Source organism: Heteronotia binoei, chromosome 8, assembly GCF_032191835.1.
Source record: "Heteronotia binoei isolate CCM8104 ecotype False Entrance Well chromosome 8, APGP_CSIRO_Hbin_v1, whole genome shotgun sequence".
Taxonomy (NCBI): Eukaryota; Metazoa; Chordata; class Lepidosauria; order Squamata; family Gekkonidae; genus Heteronotia; species Heteronotia binoei.
The window spans coordinates 104,392,158-104,415,493 of record NC_083230.1 but is presented as its reverse complement, the minus strand read 5'-3'; the positions used below and the strand labels follow the sequence as shown (position 1 = coordinate 104,415,493).

The following is a 23,336-nucleotide window of genomic DNA, read 5'->3' as shown; positions in this document are numbered from 1 at the left end:
TAGATAAAATCCAATCTATCTATTATTCTCTTTCACATTGTCGCTGCTCTGTATAAATTAAAATTCCAAAATTAGGATAATAAGCGGCAGACTGGTGAATAATCATATGATGGAGGAACTGTTTGGATGTTTCTTCCACTAAAATTTTGTAATCTTTCAAAAGCCTGAGCAGGCTAATACCCCATTTTCCCCCTTTAATTAATGTTCAACTGCCTATCAAGCCATTTTTTCTCTCTCTTCAGAGGTTAATTTATAATCCTCTCCCCTGCATACCTGATAAGTCCCCTGAATATGTAGAAAGCCATCCTTGTCCATTGATGGCTTGGAGGTGCTCCTGTCATGATTGAAACAAGCCATTAAGTTTACTATTATATATTGTGACTGTGTTGAATCATAACGTGTTTTTCCATAGGTCTCATATGTTGCAAAATTAATCAGTCATCATTAATAAACACATATTTGTGATTCAATTTTGATACACTGTGATTCTTTCATCCCATAAGTGAAAAGAGGTAACAGAAAAAGCACTTACTCTGAAGATATCATCCTCAGAGGCAGCAGAAACGGCTTCTTTCATGGCCTTGTCTAACTCTTCTTCAGCGGTCAAGTCTCCAGAGATAGCCCGTCGGATCTCTGGCCCAATGTCATGTAACGTACGCAGACCAGCCTGGAAAATAATGCAGTTCAGCACACTGGCAGGTAAGAAAAATAGAGGTGACGGTTTAAAAATATTTCACAGATCTATGCTTTGAACTCACTGTCTTCTAATGAGACTGAATGTTTTAGTATTGAAGTGAAGATTTAGATCAAGTTCCTGGACCATTTATTGCCAATTGAAAATTTTGCTTCTCAACATTATTTCTGTTGATCTTTGTTTCCTAATTAACTAACTCCCCACCCCAGAACTGTAAAGGGGAGAAAAGTGGGATAAAAATATTTTAAATAATTATCGCTTAACTACTAAGCTGTTTCATAGAATCATAGAGTTGGAAGGGACCTCCAGGGTCATCTAGTCCAACTCCCTGCACAATGCAGGAAACTCACAAATACCTTCCCCTAAATTCACAGGATCTTCATTGCTGTCAGATGGCCATCTAGCCTCTATTTAAAAACCTCCACGGAAGGAGAGCCCACCACCTCCCGAGGAAGCCTGTTCCACCGAGGAACTGCTCTAACTGTCAGGAAGTTCTTCCTAATGTTGAGCCAGAAACTCTTTTGATTTAATTTCAACCCATTGGTTCTGGTCCTACCTTCTGGGGCCACAGAAAACAATTCCATACCATTCTCTATATCAGGGGTGGCCAACGGTAGCTATCCAGATGTTTTTGCCTACAACTCCCATGGCCAATGGCTGGGGCTGATGGGAGTCGTAGGCAAAAAACATCTGGAGAACTACTGTTGGCCACCCTTGCTCTATATGACAGCCCTTCAAGTACTTGAAGATGGTGATCATATCACCTGTCAGCTGCCTTCCCTCCAGGCTAAACATCCCCAGCTCCTTCAACCTTTCCTCATAGAACAATCTCCAGACCTCTCACCATCTTCATCACCCTCCTCTGAACCCATTCCAGCTTGTCTGTATTCTTAAAATGTGGTGCTCAAATGTGGTTCTTGAGAGAGTCTCTGCATTGTAAAAACTCAGTTCCCTTAATACTGCCTAGCACTGAAGAGAAAGATACTCAAGAGGACTCATTGATCACAGTGATACTTAAGTATACATTTTTCTGGACTTTTCCAGGGTTAAACCACTTAACCCATTGCAGTAGCATCATATTCCAGTCATGCTGGGGTCTAATTTGGGTGCGCGGACATTGGTTACTTGGGCAGAATATGAAAATATTCTTATTCACTGTAACTGCGACGGTACACTATAGTCATGTAATCTTTTCTTCAGGGAAATATCAGAAGAGAAATTCACCAAATACGTATCAGCCACAAAATAATATTTTAATTGCATCGTTTATCTTTATTGTATAGTGACATTCAGAGATAGTGAATGACAACAAAATAGTTTAACCACTACAGCAAACTGGCTCTCACTGCACCAAAATGTGCTTAGGTTTGAAGGATCATCTTTAACCAGTTTATGATCTTGAATTTTATCCTACCTGGTCACTCCTTAGTAAAAAACTGTTTCTTTTTTCCTACCCAAAGCAAAGATCTGACCACACATACCCATGATCTGTTCTTGGAGTGGACATATAAATGACAGCAATACACTGAGGCTCTAGGAAACCCCAGAAACCTGTGAAAAATTGAGCACTGTCCCTTCTGAAACCCAGTGCAACTAAGAAAAAGCACATAAAAGGGTAGCTGACATAGCTGTACTGCAGTTACTGTTTGTGTGCGTGTGATGGAAAGAGTGGGTGAGTGATAGAGAATGGTGTTTTGTTTGTGAATTGTTAGAATGGATCTTGTACCTGTCTTTGGCAACTCCTCATAACTGTTTGCCCTGTTCACAGAATGAGAATCCCAGGTTTACATCTTTCAAAGGACAATAAAAAAATACAAGTGAATGGAGTGATACAGTGTTACAATGCTAACCAATATGTAAAAGGTCTACTTTATGTTTTCATATATATGGCCTTTACTCTGAGTGTCCATTTCTTACCTGGAGGGAAAGTGCATTTCGCTGTGAAGGTTTACCAACAAGGCCCTGTTCTTTGCGTTTCTTGAATTTCCGGAAATACTCTTGGATTAGGAATGTGGCATAGAACTTTCCAACTGTTACCTCATCATCTAGGTAGGGACATTTTGGAAAAAAGCAAACAGGAAGCTGAAAACAGTTATCATGTCCAGCTGATAAACAGATATTTAGGCAGCAAAGTTCAGCTGAGCAATAAAGGTTAAGGTAGCTTCTCATCTTCTGTCTTGGGGATCACAGAACAAATTACAGATTGTTCTTATAAGCATAGATGGCTTCAAGAGGGGATTGGATAAACATACAGAGCAGAGGTCCAACAGTGGCTATTAGCCACAAGGTATAGACAGAACTCTCTGTCTGGGGCAGTGATGCTCTGTATTCTTGGTGCTGGGGGGTGGAAACAGTGGGAGGGCTTCTAGTGTCCTAGCACCACTGATGGATCCCCTGACGGCACCTGTTTTTTGGGCCATTATGTGACACAGAGTGTTGGACTGGATGGGCCATTGGCCTGATCCAACATGGCTTTTCTTAAGTTATTGTCAGTAGGACTAAAGAGACAGTTGAAAAACAGGCACACTCACCACCTGCTGGGGGGACAACCTGATCCAGAAGCTTCATACTGGTACGTTTCCAGATTTTCTTAATGATTGCACGCAGCTCTTCATTGGCTTGCTCCAAGTTACCTGCCAAAGGAAATGGTATCCAGAGGAGTAATTAGAGGAATGCCAGTTATTATGCAACACAGAAATATGCCCAGTTAGGTGCAGCTACTTAAAACAAGAAAGATAAATAAAGAAATGCATATCTCCATGATCAACAAGAAGGCACTGCAAGAGAGAATGAGTTAATAGAACTGAAGTGGTTTGAATATATTCTTCATGCAGATAAACAGAAAGCAGCAAAATATAATACAAGGCATACTAAGCTGCCAATGCATATGAAGTTGCCCCAAGTAAATTGCCTCCTGATGCACTGGGGTAATTTAAGGGATGCCTACTCCCAAAGGTTCCAAAGATTTTTGGCAAGCCTGCATGCCTGCATTTTTGGATATCTTCTTTGAGCCTTCTTTCTCGTGGCACCTCAGCTTTGGAATCCCTTCACCGCAGCCTGGCACTAAGCCTGCTGAGGTTTAATTACCAAAGGACATCTTTCTTTTCTCCCTGGGCATTTTATTAATAAAGATACGTTAGGGGGATTTTTTGCTCCATGACACATTTTTTTGCTCCTTGTTTTATTGTTAGATTTTACAGTCAGCAGAGAATCCTGAGGAATCTTGCCAACAGTGGCTCCATATAAAATTATAAAATAACAACAGCAGAGAGACAGTCAGCAGAAGGAAGAGTGTGTTGGAGGCAGTGAGCCCCAGAGGTTCCAGAGAGTAAAAAATGGACAGACCATAGCATTGGGAGAAGAACTGAGTATCATTAGCTCTCCTCTAGACCACAGGAGAATACAACTTTCTCTGAGGAGACTCCACCTTGAAGAAAACATCTGTGAACAACCCCAACATCCACAAATAGACAGCTGACAGGCACCAGTGTCCCTATGCATGAATCTAAGTATATTCAAAACCATAAATTCCCATTCTTTAACCCTGCAGGATAAGGAATGTCAGGCTTCAGCTAGGATGGGAGCTGTACCCTCTGAGTGCTGATTTTTTTTTCTTTTAAGACAGCTATTTCATATATTTTGGGTTGCTTGCATTGCTTTTATCTGGAGCTTTTTTAAACTATGTTGTATAATTGTATAGTTCTCCTATTTCCTATTCTTACACTGTTACTTTGTCTGTTGTTATTTTAAAGTATTGTTGAAATTTTGGGAAGCCTTCTCAAACATTTTGGGATTGAAAAAGTAAGGTAAAAAGAATTTATACAAACAAATAAGTAAATAGTGACAATTTACTGTTCTGGTTCTATCAGACAGTTAATGCCATGGTTTTAGTGTACATTCGTCCATTTATATTGCTCATTGTTTTAATTATGTTGTGAACTGCTTTGGACTTTCTTGATGGAATGTCAGATATCAGTAACTGAAAGTTTGTGCTTTAAAATAATTCACAATTGAAAAAAATTATAGATCTGCACCCTACCCAATCCTCAGTTTCTCATTGGGAAGAAAATTTAATGAAAACAAAAATAAAACTGTCAGATGTTTAAAATAAAAAAGATATTGTTAAAAATGGTACCCAGCCCCTCTTAGATCTTTGATCACTAGATGCTTGCTCAGGTGTAAAGGTTTGAGTAAGCATTTTGGTTGATGTTCAAGTCAGGTGATCCTCAGAACTAAAAATTAGATTCTGACATGTTGACAAGTCTGACTTTGAAAAGCAAACTTTTCATTTTAATATTGAACCCAGGATTGAAGATTGCAAAATAAGAATTCTGAACCCTATTACAGGTAAGTTTTCTTCTGTCTGACCTAATGCCCCACATGTGCGATTTAGAAACATGTCAGATATTTCAGGCATTTATCTTACCTTCTGTTTTAATCCTCAGTGCTGTTCTGACCAGTGCAAAGAGAGTGGCATTAAACATGACAGTCCCATCACTATTCAGTGGCATATTCATGGAGACAAGGCGCTATCAGGGAAGGAAAAGATAAGAACATAAGAGAAGCCATGTTAGATCAGGCCAATGGCCCATCCAGTCCAACACTCTGTGTCACACAGTGGCCAAAAAAAATTATATATATATATACACACACACAAACACACACACACACACACTGTGGCTAATAGCCACTGATGGACCTCTGCTCCATATTTTTATCTAAACCCCTCTTGAAGGTGGCTATGCTTGTGGCCGCCACCACCTCCTGTGGCAGTGAATTCCACATGTTAATCACCCTTTGGGTGAAGAAGTACTTCCTTTTATCCGTTTTAACCTGTCTGCTCAGCAATTTCATCGAATGCCCATGAGTTCTTGTATTGTGAGAAAGGGAGAAAAGTACTGCTTTCTCTACTTTCTCCATCCCATGCATTATCTTGTAAACCTCTATCATGTCACCCCGAAGGCAACGTTTCTCCAAGCTAAAGAGCCCCAAGCGTTTCAACCTTTCTTCATAGGGAAAGTATTCCAGCCCTTTAATCATTCTAGTTGCCCTTTTCTGGACTTTCTCCAATGCTATAATATCCTGATAGATAGAAAATACGATAATTGTTACCAAATTAATTATATTAATGAGCTTCTTTCTCACATCAGTTTCAAAACTTCATTTCTCAGTTTTTTCTTTAGGAAATTAAGAATCTGTCCAATTCAGCAAACTGCCTCTAGAAGGTACTCCAGGACAACAAATGATCCAAATAGACATTATTGAAGTTTCTTGTACTTGGCTTCTAGAATTACTACCTTTGAATATTTTGTCCCTTGAACCCTTTTTCCCCTGGCATAAATGGCCTGATCACCTTTTATTAATAGCAGCATTGATGCTACACAAGGAGATCCGTGACAAGATTGGGGTGTTTCCCTCTCCCTTCCTGTCACATTCACACAGACAATGTCACATGAACGCTCACACTTCAGCTTCTGTTCCATTCCCTGAGTCTAGATTTCAGAGCACCCTGTTAGCTGCTAACTTTTTTGTGATCTCAGTACATCACTAATGATGGATGCAGAAACTACAATTTGGAAACTTCTGGAGCTGGGATTTGGACATGCATTGCCAGTCCATCTGACTCCGAAGGACTTGCTTTGTCTTTCTCCTTTCTTCAGTACCCTAGTGATAGTAGGTCTTAGCTTTCTACCATAGCACTTTAAAAAAGATCTCATCTGGGAAGTTCTCTTTGAAGAGGACTAAGAAGAGGTTCTGTTCTCAGTCATCAGTAAAACCCCTGCAGAAAAAATGCCACCAAGTGCAGCAAACCACTTCAATACTGATAGTCTATGCAGCAATGTCTGCATCACCAGTGTCAACACCAGTGCCACCAGTCTTGTTGGCTCCCACCACCATACTATAAGAATTTATCCTAGAAGTCATTCCACTTTGGTAATGATGGTTCCGGAGACTTCACCAATCCCAGCACAGAGATTACAAAGAAGTAAAAACAGTACCTGTAATTGTTCTTCAAGCAGATGTCATGGACCAGAGTATGGACTACTCATTAGGTGAAGAGGCCAAAATACCAGAGGAGGCAGCTGGGCAGCTACTACTACCACAGAAGGAGGGAGCTGAGAAAGCTCCAGGAGCCTCTTTTAATGTGCAGGAGGAGCCCCAATGCTCTGAGTCAGCATACTCATGCTGGTGTACAGCCCTGCCTTTTGTTTTGGACTTGGATCCTGAACCCTCCACCCAGAGCCCACTGCTGAATCAGAGGTCTCTTATCCATCAACTCCTCAAGCCTCTCAAAGCTCTGAACTACCTCATCCCCCATCACAACACTCACCACTGGAACTGGGCACAGCACTTTTAACTACTGGCAGCCTGCTCCAGGAGGGGAAGGGCCTGTATCTCTGTGCCCACAAATATTTAAGGCCTCCTTTCACCTTCAGTTTTTGCTGGAACAATATCTGTGCCACATTGTTGGCTCCAGTTGCAGTAATTTGGTTCCAGGACCTCAGCTTTGTACAGCATAGTGGTCATTTGTGCATTCACATGAGACCCGCTTTTAACATTGATCTGGCATACTTCTATGTTTTGGAAGGAAATGAATGAGAAAAGTGTCAGTCCTGGTTTGAAGGCATGCTTTTTTGGGAAGGAGACCTTTCATGCCTAAATCCTAGCTTTTGACTTTTCTGAATCATTGCTCTATGCAGGTGTCAGGCTGCTTTGAACCATAAGGAAAGGAAAGTTAAGGTTTTAACAAAATAAATAAGGCCATCAGTTTGAATGAAAAACACTTCCAGGTTTTCCTTACAGCCTACCCTCCCAACACACACACACACACATGGGGGGGAATAAGGTGAAACTGGGGCATAGCAGCTGAGGGATCTGCCCCAAAAGTTCCTATCCAGATTGATATCAGCATTAAAGAGCTAAAAACTGCTGGTAAGGCAACAGTTATCAGTCACACGTGCTAAATAATGCAGTTTCAATCCACTTCAGTGAATGTTTGCAAGTGGATTTTGCCATTTCACCAGTAAAATTCAGTTGCAGAGTACATTGAAAGTGGATTGAAAGCATGCTATTTAGTGTGTGTGAAAACACCTTTTTGTTCCAACCCTTAAACACCAGTTGCAATTGATCTCTAATTCCACAGAGGGAGCCATGTTAGTCTGTTGTAGCCAAATTGAACAGGAGTTCAGTGACATCTTAAATTAGGCTAACATACTAGTATAAATTTTGTTACTTTTTAAGGAGCTACCAGACCCACCTTGAGCCCATTTTTGGGAAGAGAGGGATAGAAATCTAAAATAATAATTAAGAAATAAAAAAATGTTATCAAAAGGCTTTTTAGTAGGGGCTTATGCTTGGAACAAGTGATAACTCTGAAAACGCATACTAAATTCTTTTTTGCAAATCTCTTAGCAAAACGTTTGGGAAGTACCGCCTTACTTTACAAGCCACTCGGTGAGGACAGAGCTTGCCAAAGCCCAGTGGAGGCTGTATCCGGCGCAGAAGTGTCACCACATCTAGGTGTTTGATACGTCCCCTATGAAAGTGCAAAAATAACTTGTCACATAGAGTGTAAAATACACTGTATTAAATAATCTGAATTTCGAACAAGCCACTGATGACTGTGTTCCTATATGGGCTAGACTGCCTCCATTACTATGGCTGCGATCACACACACTAAATAATGCACTTTCAATCCACTTTCAGTGCACTTTCCAACTGGATTTGACGGTGTGAACTTGCAAAATCCAGTTGGAAAGTGCATTGAAAGTGGATTGAAAGTGCATTACTTAGTGTGTGTGATCACAGCCTATATCTGCAGGTTGCTTGTAGCTGTTCTCAGCTCTAACTGCTAGTTTCTTATAGCTTCAGCCACTAGCAAAAATATCTCAGATGTGCAGTCCTGTTAGCAGAAGGGTGAAAGCCATGTAGTTTGTTCTCCCTGGGTTTGATTCTGTGCACCACACTTTAGAAGTCAGCAACAAATGGTTGGGCGGGGGTCTGGAAAAAATTCCTTGTGAAGAAAAATGAAAAGAACTGAATATGTTTAGCTAGGAGAAGAGAAGATGGAAGGGAACGTGACCATCTGAAGGGCTGTCACATGAAAGAAGGCAAAGACTTGCTTTCTGTGGCTACAGAAGGCCAGATTAAGTTTAATGGGTTTAAATTACAGGAGGGTAGATTTTGGTTGAAGAAATTTCCTGTGAGGTGAGGATGACTTACCAATTGTTTGGGGAACCCCCCCCCCCTTTTCTCAGTGTGATCCCAAGCCATGGATTTAAGTATCTGCAGATGGGGCCATGTTTATGAAATGTACACTTAAGTAACTATGGGCCTAGTATCAGGATGGTAAGCTTTGGGAAAAGCTAGGGCAGTGTGCAATTTTTTCTCTAAATCATATTTCTGCGAACTTACTTAGCTTCAGGATCATATTCAGCCCAAATACGTTTAAATTCATCCAAATGATGAGGTCCAAGAATTGACCAGTCCCGTGTCAGGTAGTCAAAGTTATCCATGATAACAGCTACAAAAAGATTAATGATCTACAAACAAGAATGGAAATATTAATGGAGAGAAAGCATTTCATGCCAGAATCCTCTATGCTTCAAAACCCTTTTCATGCCAAATTCTGAGTTTTTGACTCCAGAAATCTGTTGTTTATTTGAACATGGTAACACATAACTGGATATTATCAAGAATCCAGCCTCATTAAAGAAACCAATCTGCAGCTCTGTAAACTTGGTGGTGTTGGAAGAGCTGTCAAGTCATGGCCAATTCATGGTGATGAACTTAAAGAGATGAGCAGAGGTGGTTTCCCATTGCCTGAATGTTCATAGCAACCCTGGACTTCAGGGTCAACCCTATTTAGATTCCAAGATCAGGCTAGTCTGGATAATCCAGGTCAGGACGGTATACAACTACATTTTATAAACTTGCTCCCTTTAGTGCACAACAGTAGTTATATCAGGCAGAGATGCTTTTATACTCAACAGTGGTAAGCTAGGTGAGCCAGTGTGGTGTAGTGATTAAGAGCAATAAGACTTTAATCAGGAGAACCGGGTTCGATTCTGCACTCCTCCACATGAAGCTAGCTGGGTGACCTTGAGTCAGTCACAGCTCTTTCAGAGTTCTCTCAGCTCCCCAAATAAGTGTAGCTTGCCATCTATGCTAAATGGCATAATGCTAAAAGAGCTAGAATTTCAGCCTGCCAGACAAACTTAGGATCTCCTGGCTATACCTACACACAATGCCATACAATGGTGATGATGATGATTAGGTCCAGCTGATCAAGTCATCTGATGTATTACAAACCCATTCAGTTTATTTTTTATACGTTTGGGCACTTCCTTTATGTTTGTTTTCCTGTGCTAGATTGAAAAATTTGGATGAAATAACAGCAGACATCCAGTAAGATCACAAAAGTGTGGGCTTGCAAACTGCTTATTTTGGCTGCTTTGTGAGTGTGTGTGTGTTCACTTTTATTTAGTGGAAATGCAACTGCTGGGGACCCCTTTGAAGGCAAAAAAGAGGACAAGGAAATGAAGACTGTATTCAGGGGAACTGCACTGCTGTATATTTACTTATTTATTTAGGGAATGGGAAAGTCTCTTGGCTCTACCCCAAAAGTCCCCAGATATTTCCTGAGTTGGAACTGGCAACCCTACTGGGAGCCACATGGGGCATGTTGCTGGCAGCCAGGAGTTGGGCTGCATGGCCACTGCCAGGCCCTGCGGGGCTCCTAGAATGCACTGTTACTGCTGGGCCCAGCGGGGGCAGTAGCTGTGCTGTGCAGCCACACTGGGGCAAGTGGTGGTAGTGCAGCCCAGGAACCCCAGTGATCCTGGCAGCAGCCATGCAGCCTAGGAGCCCAGTGGGGTATGCTGCTAACAGCAGTGAAGCCTTTGCGTTGCACTGGGTTCAGAATGAAAATGGCAGGGGGAAGTCTCCACTGGCTTGCTCGGAGCAGCTTTGAGTAAGCCAACAGAGACTACACCCCCCCCCCCCACTCCAGGTGAGCCTGCACGGTCTTCTCCCCAGCTCTCCAGCGAGCTGCAGAGAACTTGTGTATGTGTGTGTGGGGAAGACTGTGCTAGTTCACCCGGAGCAACTCTTGGAGAGGCACAGAAAGCTGCCAGGCAGCCTGGGGCTCCACTCTGGGGTCAGTGAGAAAGTAGGGAGGAGATGGGATTCCCCCCCAAGCCTCTCATGAGCCCCCACTTGTCTATGCATATTCTCAGTCCATACAGAATATACTTAAGTTTTCAGAGTGTTTTCCAGATGTTAGATTTCAAATTTTTCCCAGAACATCCTTCAGTAAAAATTGCTGCTAATAAGTTTCAGAAAATTTTGGTTAAGTGTTGTGACAAAATTGGAGTCTTGGTGTAGCTCTATGGTCTTTAGAGAAAAGACTCAAACTCATCTGTATTGTTACCATAAATGGATGACAAGCTATCCCTCTAGAAACAAATGTGTTGAATTTCAACCTCAGCAGTTGATTACTCATAAGAAATCTCCTTTGGACAGTGTATGCCATTTTGGAGCAACTACATTTTTCCATGCATGAAGGAGTTAATTCCACTTTAAAGGCCAGCATATATAGCTGCTGACAGATACTCACCAGAAAGGCACAAAGCATGTAGAAACTAATGAAATAAAAGATGGCAAAGCTGCTTCCACAGGAATACACCTCTTCGGCAGAGCTGTTTGTTTCCAAGGAATCATCGTCACACTTCTTATTCGGGAGGCACGCCAGCATGATCTCCTGCCATGCTTCACCAGTAGCACACCTAGTGAAAAAGAAGTTGATAAGAAAGAAGAAATAAATGAATAATTACAAGTGAATATTTCAGATAACCAGGGCTTTTTTGTAGCAGGAGCTCCTTTGCATATTAGGCCACACACCCTGATGTAGCCAATCCTCCTGGAGCTTACAGTAGGTCCTCTAATAACAGCCTTGTAAGCTCTTGGAGGATTGGCTACATAAGAGGGGTGTGGCCTAATATGCAAAGGAATTCCTGCTACAAAAAAGCCCTGCAGATAACAAATGGCGAGGCAGTTGCTTTTGCTTCACTGCCTAATGAGAGCTAGCAAAACACATCCCTGTTCAAGAGCAGCCACAGCATTCTCTCTTGGAGGTGGAGGATGTTCTGGGTGATTGATGTATGATTCTTCGCATGTGATCTGGGGGTCTTCCTGCCTCCAGTGGTTGTGGTGAGAATCTCCAGGGCTTGGATTTTGGAAAAGGATGCCCTTCGTGACATCAATCTGACCCATCAATCTAAATTCTCGGTCTGGTATCCCCAGTGCAAGAAAAATAAACCCTTCTAGCTGCCTTTCAGATGCCCATTTAAGAAAGGCATTTACTCAAGTCTGATTCCAAACCATGCCATCTTTGTACCTACAGGGCAGATTTCTAAAAATACCTGTAGACCAGTGTTTTTGCTTCTATGGTATCAACCAGACAGAAGATATTGCCCATTGTATTCTAGTCTGTCCACTCTATCGGCCCATTCGAAATAAATTGCTGAGTCAATTTCTCACAAAGTTTAGCTCAGAAGAGGAATGTATAAAATTTTTATTGGCCGATGCCATTCCGGACATCACCTTTAAGGTGGCTACTTTCATCTTTCTAGCAATAAAAATAAGGAAGAAGTTGATTATAGCCATCCATCCAAGAATTTGGTCCAAGTTATAGTTTCATCTTTCTAGCAATAAAAATAAGGAAGAAGTTGATTATAGCCGTCCATCCAAGAATTTGGTCCAAGTTATAGTCTTACTCTGTCATTCTGTTTTGTATGTTTTAAATTCTGTTCATAGTTTTGTATTTTGCTATGCATTTTTAATGATTTTTAATGGCTAGAAGCAAATTGTATATTCTGGGTTTTTTTTCAGCCTGTGGCTGAAACAATAAAATACTTTGGCTTTGACTCCAAGGCTTGTTTTGAGCAGGAACGCTTGGCATTGGGGATGTGGCCTAATATGCAAATGCATTCCTGCTGGGCTTTTTCTACCAAAAAAGCCTTGGGAATCTCCATTAGGTGAGTTTATTTCCTGCATCAATTAGAAAAACACAGTGTTTGTAGGAATTGTGGTTAAACTTTGCTTTCAGTGTATTTTCTGAATTCTTTCTGTCTTGTTTTCTCACCTGCTTGGATGTGGGTACCCTTAAAAAATAAAGAAAAAGGAGCCTTGCAGCTCACTCTGTTGCTTATCCTTGCCACCTATATAAGGTGAGGTAAAGAAAGTATTGTTGTGAGCTGCCCTGAGCCCTGCATGCTGTGAAAGGTAGGGTATAGATTTAAACAGTAAATAAACAAATTCTTTGCTTGGACTTTGGTAAAGCCTACTCAGGCCCGTAGCCAGGGGCCATGAGGGGGTAGGGGGTTGTGGGGGTGAGAGCAAGAAACAGGAGAGTCTGGGAGCCACCCCTCTCCCTCTCCTCCTGAGCATTTAAACTCACACAGGAAGGGCACCCAGGAGCTGCCCCTCTGGTGTGAGATTTAAAGGACCCATCAATCAGCTGATTGCAGGCCCTTTAAATAGCACGGAAGGCCAGTGGCTGCTCCTGTGTGTTTTGGAGGATGCAGAAGCAAATGCGGAATTTATGAGGATGCTGGATTTAATTGAGTTGGACTTTTGATATCATGTGGATACCTATGTGAGGAAAGAATGACTTCATGATTACAGTATTTCATATAAATACTTTATTTAAATTATTTACCAAAAACGTTCTTACTTTTGTACTTGAATCATTGACACTTCTTTCTAAAATAATACAGAAATATATTTTGATGACAATTTATTGAATTTTTAATTTAATTGAATTGAATTTTTTATTCAATAAAATTTATTGAATTTTTTTATTGAATTTTTTTGGCATGGTGTGGTTGTTTTTCATTGTTGATTTTGTATCCACTGTGGTCCCCGTATGTTTGTCTTGCCTTTGTTCTGGATGGTCAGTGTCACAGTACTTCTGAGCGCTTTCCAGTCACTAGTGGCTTTGGCAATGCCATCCCCAACCTTTTCAGGAGACAAACTCAGGGGCCCACTTTTAGGAGCCAGAGCAGAAGTTGCACCAACTTTACTTCTGGTGCATCTCAAATACATGACTTGAATCTTGTCAGGGTCTAACTTGGGCAGTATGGCATCGGAAGGAAGGCTGGGCTAAGCACCAGGAAGGATGGAGGTGAATACAGAGAGCAACGAAGTCTCCCTCTTGTCATAAAAAAGGCAAGAGGTCCTTGCTGCCACCATCTCAAGTGATACAACCTCTAACAAAGGAAAAAGCTCAACCCCTAACAAGTCTGTTTCTGGGTTTGTTTAGAAAAAAAAATGGCAGCAAGACAAGCAGCTGTGGATCTTATATTCATGGCAGTGCTCGATGATAGCCTTTATAGATTATTTTCCCTGGGCAAGAGCCCATGCCAGTTCTGTACATTGAATGCCCTTGACCTTTCATGAGGATATGTGTATTTGCAAGATCTGTATCCAGATTCCTCTTCAAATTAAGCACAGTACACACTGGTGGACTGCCACAACTTTGTTAAACAGGAGGAAGTTATTCCAGATTCCTTCAGTCATTCAAGTGACCACCAGTGCAACTCTTCAAGGATGTATTTCACTGCCAGGAATTGCCAATGAATGGTCTGTGGACTTTTACTGATGAACTCAACAGCATAAATGGGCTGAAGATGAGAGCTGCTGATCATCTGGTGCTCATGAGCTTCTGATCCCACCATCCCATCTTGATATGGATAGATAACATGACAGCCAATTAAATGTCAATTGACAAGACAGGACCAAATCCAGGAAACTCTTATCAGGAAGTATTAACCCCTCTAACCTGGACAGGAAAATACTTATTTTTCCTATTAGCAGAACATATTCAGAAAATAGGCAATTAGGAAACAGACTGGAGTGCTTTCTGAAAGCTCATCTTGAAGAAATCACCAACAGATTTAGCATGCTTCTAGTGGACCTTTTAACATGGGAGTGATATTAAATTCCATGGAAGTTGAGTGAAGACTTTTCTCTTTCTTAAGGTACAAAGACCCTAATGTTATCTTAGAAGAGCATCTACTGATCGGGGGTGGGGGGAGGGGTGGGCTCCCTCTTGGGTATCCTGCCCCCCCAGGGAAAGTGTATGCGCAATACATAGCCTCTCCTCTCCCGGTGTAGTGAATGACGCGTGGTCACTGTCCGGCTATGCCTGGCAGATGGTCACTGCAATGGCCTCTCCTGCATTACTGCATCCGTGGCAACACCTTCCCGCTGGTCCCCCCCGTTTCTCACAGAGTTTGCCACGTCATGGTGCGACCGAATGTCGGGCGGTATAACCGGATGGGCAGGCTGGGCTCACCAACCTCGCCAGCCAAGAGAAGGAAAACTCTAACATCAAACCCGGGCAGATAGAGCTCGTTAATGTAACACCTACCACCTGGAGGACTCGCTGCCGGCGTCCCGGTTTACTGGGCCATGGCAGATGACCCCAAGGTGAAAGGGTGAGGCCAGTACCGCGCACACTGTGCTTCACCTAAAAATTCCTCTGCGCAGGCCTGAAGGGCATATCCACATCCACAACCCACAACACACCAAGTCCTGCAGCGATGGGCAAGGGGCGAAACGGCAGGTGGAAGATGCCACTGGAAGCCACAGTCCCGATCCTGCATGTAGGCGGTTCAGGGTATTGGTCGCCTGATGCTGACCCGGAGACGAAAGCATTTTTCAGCAGCACCCTGAACGACCAAGCAGTCTTATCTAGGGACAGCACTGCTTGCTCCACACGGAGAGGGGCCTAGAAAAGGTGGCCTAAACAAAGCTCGTCTCCCCCACCCCAGTTGGCTAGCCGCGGTCAACGGGCATCCTTACTTGCGGTCAAAAAATAACAACAAAGAAAAGGCATGCACCTGCCTCACGAAGTGTGCAAAGACTAAAGCTTGCGTGTTGGAACATCAGAACCATGCTTGACACAGTAAACAGTGGTCGCCCTGAACGACGCTCTGCTCTAGTTGCCCACGAACTTCTCAGGTTGAATATTGACATAGCAGCTCTCAGTGAGGACCGTTTCCCTGAGGAAGGTAGTCTTCAAGAACATGGTGCTGGCTATACCCTCTACTGGTCGGGTAAGTCAAAGGCTGAGAGCTGCCTTTCTGGCGTTGGCTTCATGGTCAGGAACTCCATTGCCTCCAAAATCAAAAACCTGCCAACAGGCCACTCAGATCGCATCATGTCCATGCGCCTCCCACTTCAAAACAAGCAACATGCAACACTCTTCAGTGTGTATGCCCCAACCCTTCAAGCAGATCCTGCAGAAAAGAACAAGTTCTATGCTGATCTACGCAACCTCGTACGGAAGACCCCTACAGAGGACAAGGTGATCATCCTTGGCGACTTCAATGCCAGAGTAGGTAAAGACTCGGAAGCCTGGAAAGGAGTACTTGGCAAACACGGCATTGGCAACTGCAATGATAACGGGTGCCTCCTGCTAGAATTCTGCACGGAGCATCAACTCACCATCACCAACTATCTTTCAGCAGAAGAACAGCCTGAAGACAACCTGGATGCACCCACGGTCCAAGCACTGGCACCTTATCGACTACATTCTGGTGCGCCAGAGAGACCTTCGAGATGTCTTACACACCCGAGTAATGCCCAGTGCGGAATGTCATACGGATCATCGTCTTGTACGCTGCAATCTCCGTCTTCACTTTAAACCCACAGCCAGGAGAGGAGGTATCCCTCGGAGGAAGCTTCAGGTTGGCAGCCTTCAGTCAGCCGAAGTTAAAGCTGCCTTCCAGGCAAAACTCCAGTCAAGAATTGAGGACTCCAGTTGCCCCACAGACCCTTCTCCAGAAGCACTCTGGGAACACCTAAAAACTACCATCCCGTCGATCTCTGAAGAAGTCCTCGGGTTCTCCACAAGGAAGAACAAGGACTGGTTTGATGAGAACAATCAAGAGATTCAAAAATTACTAGAGAAAAAGAGATCTGCCTACCAAGCACATCTTGCTCAGCCCTCCTGTCCCGGGAAAAAAGCAATCTTTCGCGCTGCATGTAGCAACCTCCAGCGCAAGCTTCAAGACATTCAAAACGAGTGGTGGACCAAGCTTGCAGAGAGAACCCAGCTGTGTGCAGACACTGGTGATTTAAGAGGGTTCTACGAAGCCCTGAAGGCAGTATATGGCCCATCGTATCAGGCTCAGAGTCCCTTGTGTAGTGCAGACGGCCAAGTGCTCCTCACAGACAAGGCATCCATACTGAACCGGTGGTTGGAGTATTTTCAGGTTCTCTTCAGTGCCAACCGCGTAGTTCAAGATTCAGCAATCCACCTCACCCCACTTCAACCAGTGAAAACAGAGTTGGATGTGATCCCCACCCTAGAAGAGACTGTTAAAGCCATCAAACAACTGAAAAGTGGCAAGGCAGTGGGAGTTGATGGAATCCCACCAGAGATCTGGAAGCATGGGGGCACAGTACTACATAGCACACTTCACAAAGTACTTGTCACCTGCTGGGAACAAGGCAAACTACCACAGGACTTTCGCAATGCAATCATCATCACTCTACACAAGAACAAAGGGGAAAAGTCAGACTGCTCCAACTACCGGGGGATAACCCTGCTCTCCATCGCAGGCAAAATCCTTGCCAGAATACTCCTGAACAGACTGGTGCCCACCATTGCAGAAGAACTCCTCCCAGAGAGCCAGTGCAGCTTCAGAGCTAACAGGAGCACCACCGACATAGTATTTGTTCTCAGGCAGCTCCAAGAGAAATGCAGGGAACAGAACAAGGGTCTATATGTGACTTTTGTCGACCTTACCAAAGCTTTCGATACCGTTAACAGGAAAGGCCTGTGGCAAATCTTGGAACGTTTAGGATGTCCCCCAAGGTTCCTCAGCATGATCATCCAGCTACACGAAGACCCGCGAGGCCAAGTCAGACACTGCAACGACCTCTCGGAGCCCTTCCCAATAGGCACAGGTGTAAAGCAAGGCTGCGTTCTCGCGCCAACTCTCTTTACAATCTTCTTTAGCATGATGCTTCAAAGAGCCGCAGTAGATCTAGATGATGACGATGGTGTCTACATCCGCTATCGCACCGATGGCAGCCTGTTCAACCTGAGGCGACTAAAGGCTCACTCCAAGACAATGGAAAAACTTATCCGCGAGCTACTGTTTGCTGATGATGCTGCACTCGTCTCCCACTCGGTATCAGCTCTGCAGCATATGACGTCCTGCTTTGCAGAGGCTGCCAAGCTATTCGGCATAGAAGTTAGTCTGAAGAAGACAGAAGTTCTCCACCAGCCTGCACCCCAGGAAGATTATCACCCTCCCTGCATCACTGTGGGTGAATCAGTTCTGAAGACAGTCGAGCAGTTCAGCTACCTGGGGTGCATCATCTCCTCAGATGCCAAGATCGACAAGGAGATTGACAACAGGCTGGCAAAGGCAAACCGTGCCTTTGGCCGACTGCACAAAAGAGTGTGGAGCAACAAGCATCTGAAAAAAGGCACAAAGATCAATGTTTACAAAGCAGTTGTGATGACAACCCTCATCTATGGCTCCGAATCGTGGGTTTTATACCGTCATCACCTGCGACTCCTTGAGCGCTTTCATCAGCGCTGCCTTCGCACCATCCTCAACATCCACTGGAGTGACTTTGTGACCAACACTGAAGTCCTCAAGAGGGCGGAGGTTACAAGCATCGAGGCACTGCTGTTGAAGACGCAGCTGCGCTGGGCAGGGCATATTTCTAGGATGGAAAACCACCGCCTTCCCAAGATTGCTCTGTATGGCGAACTTTCCACCGGCCATCGAAATAGAGGGGCACCAAAGAAGAGGTACAAGGACTCCTTGAAGAAATCCCTTGGCACCTGTCGCATCAACCATCGCCAGTGGTCTGACCTAGCCTCAGATCGCAAAGCATGGAGGCACACCATCCACCAGGCTGTCTCTTCCTTTGAGAATGCACGCATAGCTGGTCTTGAGGACAAAAGGAGATTGAGGAAGAATCGCACTGCTACAGCACCAACCCCAAATCAGACTTTCCCCTGCAGCCACTGTGGCCGGATCTGCCTGTCCCGCATTGGTCTTGTCAGCCACCAGCGAGCCTGCAGCAGACGTGGACTACTGCACCCTTCTTAAATCTTCGTTCGCGAAGTCAAGCCGAGAGAGATCTACTGATCACATTTATGATGCAACTTGGAGAACTTTTATAATGCTGGTGCTGGAAACACACCTTCAACCCATTAACAGCATCAGTACCTCAGATCCTATGATTTCTACAGTTGGTGGCTAATGAGGATCTTTGTAAACTGCTGCCTTGACAATGATATCATCAGCAAAGGGGGTGTATATCTAGACGATTTCATAACAAGTGCTTTCTTGGGGGGGTTTCTTTGCTACATATTCCTTTAACACAGATTCCCAACTTAGACGTTCCATGTAGTGCTACAAGCCCTCATCTTCTTCCTTTTAAGCCAATCAGAGAAATCTCTCCCAGGTTCCTTTCATTTCAGATGCTGTTTCTTGTGGCAAGGGACTTTGGAATTGGGAGCTCTATCTGTCAACATCTCTCTACTTCACTAAGAAAGGATAATGAACCACCTTAGATTCCTCATGTTTATACTGCCTTTCAGAAGAGTTACTTATGCCACCCTTCTGTCCTAAAACACAGCAGTAATGGTAGAACAACTGGTACACTCTTCAGGGGTAGACAAACTTACTTAACACAAAATCCCCAGAAAAATATTAGATGTTTGAGAGCTGCAAGACATGAACATCAGATGTTTCAGAGCCACAAGATGGAAGGAAGGAAGGAAGGAAGGAAGGAAGGAAGGAAGGAAGGAAGGAAGGAAGGAAGGAAGGAAGGAAGGAAGGAAAAATATGGGGGAGGGAGAGGTGGAAAGAAAGCAACTTGAACTTTAAATGTATTTTCCAAGCTGCCGGTGGACTTGTCTTAGAGAAGTGATTTAAAGAGACAAATGCCTTCTCCAAGCTGGCCAATGAGGTATTGGGGGCTGATTGGAGTGGTGGAGGCTTCGAGAGCCATCCAGAATGTGTGAAAGAGCCACATGTAGCTCCCAAGCCACAGTTTGGCCACCCCTGCTCTGGATGTTTGCAGAACACTCACAATAACAGGTTGAGTCCCCACAAGAGACCAGAGTCCTTGTCCTTTCCAAGGAAAGGGGGTTTCTAAATCCAGGACTGTAATTTCTAGAATGAGTGTATGGAGATTAAACATTTCTGTCTAACTCTTTTCCTTTGGTTCCTCTTCATCTGTCATGTTTTTTCTCTTGCATAGTTCATTTTCCCCCTAGACTTCAGCATTGGAAATCTTGAACTGAGATCCCCCCCCCCCCCTTCAGAGACTGGAAGTTGGAAATTCACTTTGCCTCCAGATCAGATGAGAGGATCCTCTATTAATCAGTAAGTTTTTCTCAGGGAAGTTAAAGTAGTATGCCTTGCGGAGTGATTTTTCAGCAGGGAAGCAAGGGTTATATAGCCCTTCTCCCCCTTCAACTTGCTGCTTTAATGGCTGCATTTTGTAAAACATATTACACAGTGGATCATGAAATTAATCTAAATATAGAATATATTATAGACCATGAATAACTCCCTCAAAACACACTGGAACAGAATTATATGATACATAGTACAAGGCCCACCTGAAAAGCAGCAGCACTGCTTGAGGGAAAGTCTGAAAGTTGTTGTTTCGGTTGATTTCTGTAGTATCATTCATGGCAATTTTACCAAACACCTAGTCAGAGAAAGAAGAATGTTATGGGGGCAACAGTTAAGGAGAAAAAGAGAGAAAGGTGGTCATGTACAGTAACAAATTTGAAAGAAGTTCCCATTTTGCAAGTTGGAATGAAAAGTGGGTTTTGATATTTAGATACTGAATTCAATTGTTTCATTATGTATGCATTTGGTTGATTTTCTGTAACTTGACTTTTCCTTTTATTGGAGTAAATATTTTTATTTTATGGACATTTCTAATATTGGGTCAGAATCACACTTATTTCTAATTTGCTTGCCAAAGTTTTCCAAATCCCTGAAGTTTTGTATCATCCATAAACTCCAGCTGTAGATACTATAATTCTTCAAGGTATGTGCAAAGAAGACACATGTGAAACCAATTTACCCATGTTTAAATATGCAAATGAAAAGTATTCTGATACTGTTAATACACATACAACTTTTTCTGAGTAAAATGCATAAAATCAACATCTTGAGATGGATCGACAGTCCTTAACAGTGCAATCCTAAACAGTTATATTTTTTCTAAATTAACTAATTCAATGGGCTTAGAAAATGTGTTTAGGACTCCACCATTAAATCTGTCTCAGCACCCCTTGAACACTCCCCTCCCCTCCCATGTACCTTGTTGTGAGATTCTTTTCTTAAAGTTTACTTGGTGATATCAGAATCTTTGGTTGGGCTCTGTACATGCACCAGGATCCAGAAAAGGCTGCTGAGAGCTCTGGCTGCTGTGTAAATATTGATAGTACCCCCTTTTAAAAGCACAAAGTACTGGAATGTTCTACAAGATTCAGGGTGGGAAAATGGCATTCAAAAGGATGTTGTTCAAAGTTTGTTGCTTTATGAGTCCTCTGGAATTCTCCAGTCTCAGACTCCCCCACTCACGAGTTAATAACGACAGCCACAGCTGTTCTGAGGGGGCGCTGGGAGTTACCATTTCAGGAGGACAGATTAAATGCTCTAAGGCAGGCCATATTTTTCATCTCAGGAAACATGACTATAAGGCAAGCGTTCCACATGGGAAGGTCTCTTTTGTCCTTTTAAACTCTCCATATAGCAGACAAAATGATGGGCAATGGCTAGGCTAAAATCAGTATTTTGCTTCTCATCAGCAAACCAAATGTGCAGATATGTAGAAAATGACAAAGAGAGATTCTTTCTTTGAGTACATTTGCTAAACCTTCAGATGAGAAGATTCCACCTATAATTATCAATTTACCTTTTTCTACATGGCTACATAAGCTGGCAAAGCTTAAACACTGCAGTGCTTCATAACACAGACGGTAGTTCAAACAGAATCTCCTTTTTTAGTTCAACTGGGACCATTTCCTCACGAGTCTGAACCTTTGCATCAGTGTTCTTAAATAATCAAAGTTTGTAAAACTTTATGTACAACTTTTTGCCTCCCCAGGAATGGATCCAAATTTAGCTACTCTGTGTTTTCTGAATCCACTTTTTCTGTGATTTTTTTCCCTTTGGATCTGAACTCAGTTTTCCAGCAAGAAATTTTGTTTTATACCACCCTTTTGTGTCATTTGTGTTGCATGTCTGCTCCCCTTCCTACCCTCCCACCCCCCTCAGGTTGTCCCTGAGCAATCCACTATTTTTAAAGCATAACACTGGTTGTATTACGATGCAATTATTTTCCATTATTATATAGCAATGTTAAAACATTGGGACAACATAGGCAGTGAGGTTTCATGTAGTCTTTTCTGAGCAAATTGCCCCCCCCTTTTTTTTGGCCTTATGAGTCCTTTTTTTTGGCTGGTAGGTTTTGACACCACAGCCCACACAGTTGTATTGTGTCTTCATTCCTCAATAGCTCCCAATGTGGTTGTTTTTACAGGGTTATGATGTTATAACATTACTGCATATGCAAAAAAAGGAGCTTTTGTCACTGACAAAATACATGAGGACACATAGCATGCTTCAAAATTACTGAATAACACTGCTATGAATTGGTGTATCCAGTTCCACGATGACCAGCCATTTCCTTAGTTGGCGACCAAGGAGAAGCAGGGGACTTTTGAAATGGCAGCAGCCATGCTGTTCCTCATGCTACATCCAGACTTTCTTTAAAACAGTGTTATGATGTTATGACACTGCTGCATATGCACAAAAAAAGAGGTCCCAATGCTGACTAAGTACATGTGGACATATTAAGTGTGCTTCATAATTACTGACTAAACACTGTTACGAACTGGTGTATCCAGTCTGACGATCATGAAAGGGACACTATTTGCATTCAGATTTTGTGGGAATCTTCACTGGCCATTTCCTTAGTCAGTGACTAAAAGAGGAGCAAGGGACCTTTGAAATGGCAGCAACCATGCTGTTCCACATGATACAACCAGCCTTTTTAAAAACAGTGTTATGGCGTTATAACTGCACATGCTTGTACTGCATATGTGCACAAAAAAGGAGGTCCCATTGCATTTAGCATGCTTCATAATTATTGAATAACACTGTTATGAATTGGTGTAACCAGTTTGATGATCATGAAAGAAATACTATTTTCATTAGGATTTTATGAGAATCTTCACTGGCCATTTCCTTAGCTGGTGACTAAGGCGGAACAGGAAACCTTTGAAATGGCGGCAAATATGCTGTCTCCCACGATACATCCAGCCTTCTTTTTTACAATGTTATGGTATCATAACACTACTGCATATGCAAAGAAAAAAGGAGGTTCCATCGTTGAAAACCCCTTTTCAAAGGAAGTGCAGAATGCATGGGGAGGGTTGGATCTGAATTCAAGAAAAAAAATTCCCCAAATTAAATGCCCTTTTGCTGGAGGAGTTATGCAAAGTTGGAGCATCAGCAGGGGATTCAGCTTGCTGCGAAACAGCAGCAATGCTTGCAGAAAAGGTCTAGGAAACTCT

The 23,336-nt window shown here is 43.0% G+C and overlaps 1 protein-coding gene across 1 annotated transcript in view; it reads right to left on the bottom strand.

Moving 5' to 3' along the window:
* LOC132575754 (voltage-dependent L-type calcium channel subunit alpha-1C-like) overlaps positions 1-23,336 on the bottom strand; it is a 621,373-nt gene that overhangs the window by 17,378 nt on the left and 580,659 nt on the right. Inside the window, exons 34-41 of the mRNA XM_060244444.1 lie at positions 20,361-20,452; positions 11,313-11,481; positions 9,110-9,237; positions 8,135-8,231; positions 5,121-5,223; positions 3,226-3,327; positions 2,612-2,739; positions 533-667 (exon numbers count right to left, since the gene is read on the bottom strand). Coding sequence (XP_060100427.1) covers positions 533-667; positions 2,612-2,739; positions 3,226-3,327; positions 5,121-5,223; positions 8,135-8,231; positions 9,110-9,237; positions 11,313-11,481; positions 20,361-20,452 — 954 coding nt within the window. The remainder of the gene's footprint in view (positions 1-532; positions 668-2,611; positions 2,740-3,225; positions 3,328-5,120; positions 5,224-8,134; positions 8,232-9,109; positions 9,238-11,312; positions 11,482-20,360; positions 20,453-23,336) is intronic.